Genomic DNA, 9,268 nt, shown 5'->3' with positions numbered 1-9,268 from the left:
GCGGCTGCTGGTGCCTCCTTTGCGCCTCATGTCCGCCTTCATGTGGCGAGTCGTCCAGCAGCAGAACCTGGAGTATTTTGACAAGCTCGAAGAGTACATCCTCCTCATAACAAGGATGGTTCCTGAGATTCTGAGCGAAAGACAGAAGAATGTGCTCATTATGGGTCTGAGAGCAAAGGTGAGATTCATGGGTTGCTTCCCAAAACTCTAACTGATGCCTTCTTGATTCCTTGATCTTACTCCTTCAGTCTGTAACGGAAATCAAGGAAAGAGGAGACAGGCAGCTTCTTGAACAAAGATACACAGGTTGTTCCAAAGCACAAGTACTTTATTGTTGTAGCACTTGGCATAAGGCTAGGGTATAAATTCTCCACTTCTCCTAAAACGCTAACTACCATAAATGATACAATAATAATAACCACAAATAGGAATGATCCTAATTAAATAAACACAAATGGGTACAAATAAGTTCCTTTGTATGAAAGTCGTTAATGTACCTTGCTTTAAAAGGGGAAAAATGTAAACGGAGAAGTCATTTGATGAGTAGAATCTTGTTCATTTAAGCATGTGATGTACATGTGTAATATTGTTTTAATGATGTAATCATTGTTCTGTATATGCAGAGCCATTATTAATACAACTGGGAAACAGTCAGCAGTAAGTCGGTTCTCTAAAGTTGCTAAAAGTCTCCAAGTTCTCTAAAGTCGCTTTAAAATGAGGCTTCAGTGAGCAAGAACATCTCATTCCATACGTATGTTTGTTCTCGAATCCTCCTGTCCTCATTTCCTGTTCTTGCGTCCTTTCTCCGCTTCCTTGGAGGGTGGAACTAAGAAGCGAGAAAGCGAAACGAGGGAAGGGCGGCACTATAAAAAAATTGAGAAGCACCAGTGGTGAATCTTTCAAATTAATTGTTGGTCTATCATCATTCCATATGGCACTGGGCTGCAAAATATCGTGTATGGTTTTTTCCCCCCTCCTTTTCCACACAGATGATTCTTGAAATGTGCAAAGATGAGTTACCAACTGATCTAAAGACCGTCAGGGCACGTCTTCACACAGTCGAGTCTTTCAGTATGTCCAAGGTGAGAATGAACAGTTAAAATGCTGCTGTGGATGTTCAGTTAGAGTTACTGAGAGATGATGTACTGTCTTCCGCTGCAATTTGTAAGACTCCAGCTTTAACATTTTGGTACAAAGGCTAGGGGGTTGGGGGGGTTGTTTGCAAATAGTAAACTAACCTAAAGTATAATTTTCACTCTGATTCTAATAAGTGTGAAACCGTGCTTAGTTGTTGTTCTGTACAATTAGTGTTACCTCTTATTGCCCACTTTAGATACATTATAAAGTTCAGATGGAGTCTGAGCAGTAATTAACATTAACAAATAGATCATTCATTTCCACTTTTTTTAGAGCACTGGTTCAGAGGTGGAGATGTTACAGGCCAGATTGTTAAAGCTCGTCGTAAGCCTTCTTGAGGACCCACTTAAAAAGGAGCATTTCTTTCAGGTAATACTTTCCTGAAAAATGACCTAATATTTTCACGTTTGACATCCTTAAGTTTTTCTAAATACTTTGTGGGACGGATGAACAACATATTCTGATTGATAAGGACACTTCTGGAAGCATTACACAAAATGATCTCTATTTTACATACATAATCCTACATTTAAGTTCTCCAGGGATTAAAATCCACTCATAAGTAGACTGAAATCACAATTATTGATCAGAACTATTCAGCAATTTCAGTAGCAAATGCATATATTGTACTTTATCATTTTAAACTGATAGAAAACAGTCTTTTCCTTCAGATTAATTTGTAAAACCTGTATCCCTGTCACTACATTTACATGGACAGCAGTAATCTAATTAGTAACCTTATTCTGAATAAGACAATATTGTGATTAAGGTGTTTACATGAGTTGCTTTTAGGATCTTCCTTTCATGTTCCTGTTTTACATGTTATAGAACATAGATCGATTAACGGCACACGTCATTACGTCCCCACCCCACGCCGTCCGACGTTCCCTCCAGAATTTCACGTATGAACATACAGTTCGTCTTCGTTATGGTACCGTATACAGTTTTGGGTGTTTTATTTTAAATTTTATGAAAGCTTCAAGTGCAGTTAATTATTAGTCATGCTATATGTGCAAACAGACGACTGCTTGAAGCCGTGGGCTGCGTCCCAAACCGCGTACTTACCTACTATATAGTAGCTGAAATACTTGTATCTTGCCTACTATACAGCAGGTAAGTACGCGGTTTGGGACGCAGCTGTGCTCTATTGTTTGAGCACTGCCGTGTGTGAACGTGTCCTGTCACAAAATGCGGTGAAAACTCCCGCACAATGTTAATAATGTGGTTAAGGTTTTTACATGTCGATAATGCGATTAAAACAGGAATACTCCATATGTCTTAATTCCATTTGTGTTTATTTCGAGTATGACTATAATCGGATTAAGGTAATAAAAATTGCTGTTTACATGCTAGTTTCTTAATCAGAGTATTGTCTTAATCTGGTTAATATTGGATTATTGTTCTCCATGTAAACGTACTGATTAACTCAAAACAAAGATCCTTAGTCACATTAACTGTGTTAATATTTTAAATGCCATAAACGCCTGAACATGTGGAAGCAATATCAAGCAAATTCAACAAATATCTAATTAGATATTAAAATTAGCTAAGTAGTTAACTTTAGTTAATCTTACTAATATTGCTGTCATTTGTGTGTAATTAACTGAGAAGGACGCAGTTCAAATACTCTTCATTGTGCATTTCTGTAATCAAGCCAGCATTTTATTTATTTTATCAGTAAGTAGACTGATGTGAGAGAAGTCAAATCAACCAAAACCAGAAAATGACTGAAAACTTATTTTGAATTTTAGAGACACTTTGTGTCATGTTATGTCCCTATTTCTCTAGGAGGTGTTTCCACATGAGTACGGTCCTGAATTTGACAAAGCACTGCAGGTCCTAGTTGGCCATTTTCTCTCCAGATTGGAACAGCTCCTGCCAGTACCCAACTTCAAACAGGTATTCTGTGATAACTCTGAAGTGAACTGTTTGTTTGTTTATTTATTTATTTATTTATTTTCCTTGGATGAGTACTGCACCTTTTCTGATGAAATAAGCTCACTCTTCTGCATCATAAGAATGAAGGTCTGTATTTTCTTGGCACAAACATCTTTGAAAGTTCTGTATTATTATTATTTTTTAAATATATGTGGTGGCCTGAAAAAAACCTTTCATATGGTGAAATTTCTTAATTAAATTATTTCTTAAATAAATAAATAAATAAATAAATAAATAAATAAAATATATTTCTGAAACTGCAGACTTTCCCCTAAAGTCTTTGAGGATACATTTGAGCCAGTTGTTTGGATTTCTTGCTTTACCGCGTCATACCTAATTTGCATAGAATTGGAAAAAGATCGATTTAAATGTTGTGCTGTTACTTTGTTCTTTATATATAGTTCTGCGAACTACATACTTTCCTGAACTGAAATGTTTATTTGCATGTATCTCAATCAGAAGTAAAGTTTGGTTACCCCCAAAAGTGAGAAAGGAGAACTTTCATGTAATATTTAATTTAATGTGTAGTAAATAAAATCTAAAAATAATAAATGATGTGAAAACTATATATACATGTATTAGAGATGGACCGATTGGTGTTCTGTGAGGCTACTGTGAGATACTGATTTTCAGTTTGGGGGGGGGGGACACTGGGACACCAGAATGATGAAGTTTCACTTTAGCACATTTTTCCACTTCAGTGCACATAATGATGTTTGGCTAACATGGTTTTATCATTGGCCAGATTAAAGAAATATTGGCTAATGTATTTTGGACAAAAATTCACCGATTTCAATGGAGAATCAGCAGCTTAGTCCTCCCATCCCTAATTTTTATACCTTCCTTTATTCATAGCCTACAGCCATTTTGTAGCTGCGTTTGTTAAACTTTCTCCTTATTAAGTCATTTTTTGTGGAACGTTTCGAAAGTTAATAAACATTTCTGCATCATTTTGGTCAAATATAGTTATGTTTTTTTAAAGTTTAGGTGTCAATTCACCACACAAATATGTGATGTTTATAGTCTGATTAATCAGATTCATTAATTGTGAAAAAAAAAAGGTTATAAGGATAATATTTCTGATTTTTTTTTTTTCAGGCTGCCCAATGGCTAGATACTGAACCCACAGGCTGGGGGGATTTGGTACAGATGAACTGTGATCTGACCGACTTGCTTCCTCTGCTACAAAGTGACTATCATAAAAACTTGGAGAGAAATGGTAAGGCATTCATGAAAGCAGGAGCAAGGCTACAATTTAGGGGAAAGTCCTTAAAAATGGGCATACTCATTTTAAGAATCCTAATATACCTCTCGTCTGATCGTATGCTCAAACGAGCAAATGACAAGTCACTCATGTTGTCTGTAGTTTGTCTCTTGTAAGTGTGTAGTGACCATTACTGTTGTTACTTGTTGGTGTGCACTGTCCAGTTCTGATAAGAAGCAGTTGTAGCCAAAATGTAAATGCTGTAACGCTAACTAACTAAACACAAATGAAATAATGCACTAGTCAGTGTGAAAATTAGCTGCTTGTTAAATGTTTGGTGCTGCACTAGCTTTGTTGAACTCTTAGTGTTAAGTACAGTTAAAGCTTAGTGCTTGAATGTAATATTTTCTCTTTTCGATACGTTTTATTGCCAGGACTCCCTTCTATTGTGGAGGAAAGAATCATCTCGTCTTTGTCTTTCACTTCTTTGACCGATGAGGTCATCCCAAGTGAGAGCAAGTCTGATGATCGATCTGAACCGTTCATCAACGTTAATGAAACCAGAGAGGAAGAGATGAATACTTCTCAAATGGAAAGTGAGGATGAACCATCAACAAACGTTGAAGGGTCTGAGCCAAGCACAGTGATCACTGATCTAGGAAATGATGGAGGTGGAGGAGGTGCTGAGGAATTACCCACTGGATCGGAGGGTAACAGTGGACAGGTAGTTAAAGTGATTGTTCCAAAGCATCTGTTACCTGCAATTAAACAGATCAGCCTGCCGTCTGTTTTACTCTCGCGCTGTACGAGCAGTGAACCAGTTCCACTTAAGTGAGTGCATTTCCAGCTTTGCTTTTATGTGCATGAACATTACTCTGACTTTGTGTCCGACGTACATAAATAACACAATTTGCGTCCTGTTTCTTGACAGAGTTGTTCCTGATTCAGATACATCGTCCCCCATGAATTCGAGTGTTTCAGGTATTTGACATGTAGTGTAGATGCAGTTACCAGGGGTAGCAATTTTGTGACTCCTTACAGTACTGGGGAGGAGCGGGGTTGTTTACTTGAAGCTCACTTATAATGGATGCAGTTGTGAGTCTCTGTCAATAAGTGTTTCAGATATGCAAATGAACTGTATATAATGCAAATTCAATCCTATAGTTAGACCTTTACAATACATGTCTTAATGCCTTGCTGTTCCTTGAGTTTTTGTGGTATTCATTAGGTGGAAGCTGAGGCACTTCAGGGGTAGACAAATGATAATCTGATTAGCTAGCACACCAAGCAAGTGAAAACATATTGTAATAATGTATGGTGAGCTAGTTAGCTAGTTAAGGGCATTAATACATTCAGTTATGAGTGTAGTTAAATGGCTTTGTGTTGCAGTTTATTTTACTCAGTTTCGTGCAAGTGCATGAAGTTTCAACATGCATACCAAGTGAAAAATTATGTTTTGCGAAAGTCAACAAGTAGTAGAGGGTTTTTTTTTGTTTCTTTCTTTTTCTGGTTGTTGAACTTGCTTGTCTGCCTGGCAGGTATGATTAAAAAAAACAAACCAAAAAAAAAAAACAATCACTAAGAGCCCACAAACACTATGTGTTTGACATAAATGTTCATTAGCATATTCTGTTAGGCTTCCGTTTTAGGCGCGTTTAGAGTAAGGAGGTTCTTGTCTGTGGTAATCACACACATTCTCCAACAACACTGGAGTTTTTGTATAAATAGTCACTCATGGTTTTATCGCGATGTGTTTCTGCCTCTCTTTTCTCTTCTAGAAAATACCAGAACCTTGCAGAGGAGGCGGCCGAGAGCCACCAAGGAACAGAGTGCTAGTACAGGCAGCTACAAATGTGTGCCCTGTAAAATGAGCTTTAAAACACCTTTCCAGGCTTCTGTGCACCAGAATAAAAGGCACAGGAAGTTAATTTATTCCTGCCCCAATTGTGAAAAGACTTTTGAGTCTATGAAGGCTTGGACGAAACACCGCACAGAACACAAAGAAGAAAAGCCACAACGGTGTACTGATTGCGGGGAAGAATGTGCGAACCTGCAAGCTCTAGTGGCTCATTCCAAAATCCATAACCACATGATGAGCGAGAGCTTGCCGACTTCTGAGAAAGCAGAGCCTCCTCCGAAACCAGTGCCAGGAGAGTGTAAGTTTTGTGGCGAGACGTTTACTCCAATAGAGCTGAGAAACCACTTAAAAACCCATCCGGAGTTCCGACCTCACCAGTGCGACCACTGCGGGAGATGTTTCGCCAACCTGGGCAACTTGTTAGCTCACATTTCGAACCACACAGGAGAAAAGCCTCACGTCTGCTTAAACTGCGGCAAGAAGTTCTTCAGCAAGTCGCAGCTTAACTCCCACATGAAGTTTCATTCGAAAGAGCGGCCATACTGCTGCTCTTACTGTGGGAAGTGCTTCCACACTGCTGGGAACCTTAACATCCACACAAGGATACACACTGGAGAGAAACCATACGCGTGCTTGGAGTGCGGGAAGGCCTTCAACTCGGCCGGGTGTCTGCAGGTTCACCGCCGCTGCCACACCGGAGAGAAACCTTATCAATGCGAAGTGTGTGGAAGAGGATTCATCGTGTCGAGTCATCGCACGATACACATGAGGTCACACACAGGGGTGCGACCTTTCACATGCGAAATATGCGGCAAGACCTTTGCGAGGCGGAACTGCTGGAGCCAACATTTGTACAGTCACACAGACTTGAAACCATTTCCTTGCCCCGTCTGCTCAAAGAGCTTTGTACGCCGTAGCCATTTGAAGAGACACATGCAGAGCCACAGTGGTGACCAAAGCATTGCTGTTTAGAACGATCTCGAAAAGGTCTACAAAATGCTGTATAATTAATAGCTGTGGAGCCTGTAGGCTCCAGATTTATTGTAGAGTTGTTACCATGATAAAACTGCTTTATAGCAATAAATCCTGCTTCTTATTTATAATGGCCTCGCCTCACACTTGTGTTATTTTGGTTAGGGGAAAAATCAGTGGTGTTTAACTGCATCAAGCTCTTCTGTGTGATGGCGGAGGTCCCAGAGGTATGTCTACTTTTTTTAGACCCCTATTGAGTCAGATATTCTACATATATTTGAAGAATATAATGCTTTACTATTCTGCCAATCCTGTCAACAGCAGCAACCCTGTCAAATAATCCTAAGTTTTCTGTGCGATCGAAGTCCAATGATTTTTACAGTCAGTCAAAGTGTTCCATCACGTTCCGTTATGTTGTCAGAGAAGTCGCACACAGATCTGGCCCTAAGCAACCTACAGTTGTTATCCTGGAACACGAGAGTGCCAGGATTGTGTTCTCGAAGTGTTATTCTAAGCTGGGCTTACACTGTGCAATTTTTGTCCCGATTTAGATGTTGCACACTAAAAATTGCACACTGTAAAAGAATTCTTTTGGCCAGCGATGGATGGAGGAAGATGGCATGGGAAAACCTGAAACTCATGGAGTATCTACAAATCCGGTAGTGGCAATTGTGCACAAGCTAGATTGATGATGTAAGCTGAACATACAGTATTCTCCACTAATATTGGCACCCTTGATAAATTTGAGCAAAGAAGGCTGTGACAAATTGTCTTCATTGTTCAAAAAAAATTCACAAAAATACTCTGCTGTTATGGATATTAAGGTTATAATGCCTCTTATAATGCCTGATGCCTCTTATAACGCCTCATGAGGTTGGAGAATACATGGCAAGGGATCTGAGACCATTCCTCCATACAGAATCTCTCCAGATCCTTCACATTTTGATGTCCACACTGGGGGACTCTCCTCTTCAGTTCACCCCACAGGTTTTCTATGGGTTTCAAGTCAGGGGACTGGGATGTCCATGGCAGGACCCTGATTTTGTGGTCAGTGAACCATTTTTGTGTTGATTTTGATGTATGTTTTGGGTCATTGTCCTGCTGGAAGATCCAACCAAGGCCCATTTTAAGCTTTCTGGCAGAGGCAGTCAGGTTTTCATTTAATATTTGTTAATATTAGATCTGTTGAGTGTGTAATGCCATGTATCCTAAAAAATTTTTTACAGGTCCTCTGTCAGAAAAACAGCCCCAAAACATTAGAGCCACCACCATATTTAACCATGGGCATGAGGTACTTTTCCCCATATGGCTACCTCTCTGTGTGCACCAAAACCATGTCTGGCATTTATTGCCAAAAAGCTCTATTTTGGTTTCAAGTTCTAGTAGTGTCTGGCAAACTGAAGACGCTTGAGTTTGTTTGTGGATGAGAGTAGAGCCTTTTTTTTTCTTGAAACCCTTCCAAATAACTTGTGGTGATGTAGGTGACTTCAGATTGTAGTTTTGGAGACTTTCTGACCCCAAGATGCAACTAACTTCTGCAATTCTCCAGTTGTGATCCCTGGAGATTTTTTGGCCACTCGAACCATCCTCTTCACAGTGCGTTGAGACAATATAGACACACATCCAATTCCAGGTTGATTCATAACATTTCCAGTTGACTGGAACTTCTTAGTTATTGCCCTGATTGTGGAAATGGGCATTTTCAATGCTTGTGCTATTTTCTTATAGCTACTTCCCATTTTGTGAAGCTCGACAACCTTTTGCTGCACATCACAGCTATATTCCTTGGCCTGAACCATTGTTAAGAATGACTAAGGGAATTTGTCTTATGTGTTACATCATATTTATACCCCTGTGAAACAGGAAGTCATGGTTGAACAATTTCCTGTTCCTAGTCACCCAGGTGTACTAAAAATGTTTTTAAATATCAGTGGGAATTTACTTCAAATATATTTTTCTCATATGAATTCATATGGGTGTCAATAATTGTTGCACACCTTGTTGATAAACATGTTTTGTTTGCAACTGTTTCATATCCATGAGAGCAGAGTATTTTTGTGATTTTTTTTTTTAAAGCAAAAGATCAAAAGGTTAAAACAATAAAAACAATTTTTCAAAGCCTTCTTTGCTCATATTTACCAAGGGTGCCAATATTAGTG

General features: G+C 39.0%; 1 protein-coding gene across 2 annotated transcripts in view; it reads left to right on the top strand.

Annotated features, from left to right (window-relative positions):
- LOC128623068 (zinc finger protein 3 homolog) overlaps positions 1-9,049 on the top strand; it is a 10,856-nt gene extending 1,807 nt beyond the window's left edge. For both annotated transcript variants that reach the window (XM_053649936.1, XM_053649935.1), the window contains 8 exons: positions 1-178; positions 990-1,082; positions 1,411-1,506; positions 2,926-3,036; positions 4,174-4,294; positions 4,714-5,110; positions 5,211-5,260; positions 6,058-9,049. The exon at positions 1-178 is cut by the window's left edge. In XM_053649936.1, the coding sequence (XP_053505911.1) occupies positions 1-178; positions 990-1,082; positions 1,411-1,506; positions 2,926-3,036; positions 4,174-4,294; positions 4,714-5,110; positions 5,211-5,260; positions 6,058-7,109 (2,098 nt within the window). In that variant the 3' untranslated portion in view covers positions 7,110-9,049. The remainder of the gene's footprint in view (positions 179-989; positions 1,083-1,410; positions 1,507-2,925; positions 3,037-4,173; positions 4,295-4,713; positions 5,111-5,210; positions 5,261-6,057) is intronic.
- The last annotated feature ends 219 nt before the right edge of the window (positions 9,050-9,268 follow it).

This window comes from Ictalurus furcatus, chromosome 19 (genome assembly GCF_023375685.1).
Source record: "Ictalurus furcatus strain D&B chromosome 19, Billie_1.0, whole genome shotgun sequence".
Taxonomy (NCBI): domain Eukaryota; kingdom Metazoa; phylum Chordata; class Actinopteri; order Siluriformes; family Ictaluridae; genus Ictalurus; species Ictalurus furcatus.
Note: the sequence above shows the minus strand (reverse complement) of the source record. Positions and strands in the feature narration are given on the sequence as shown.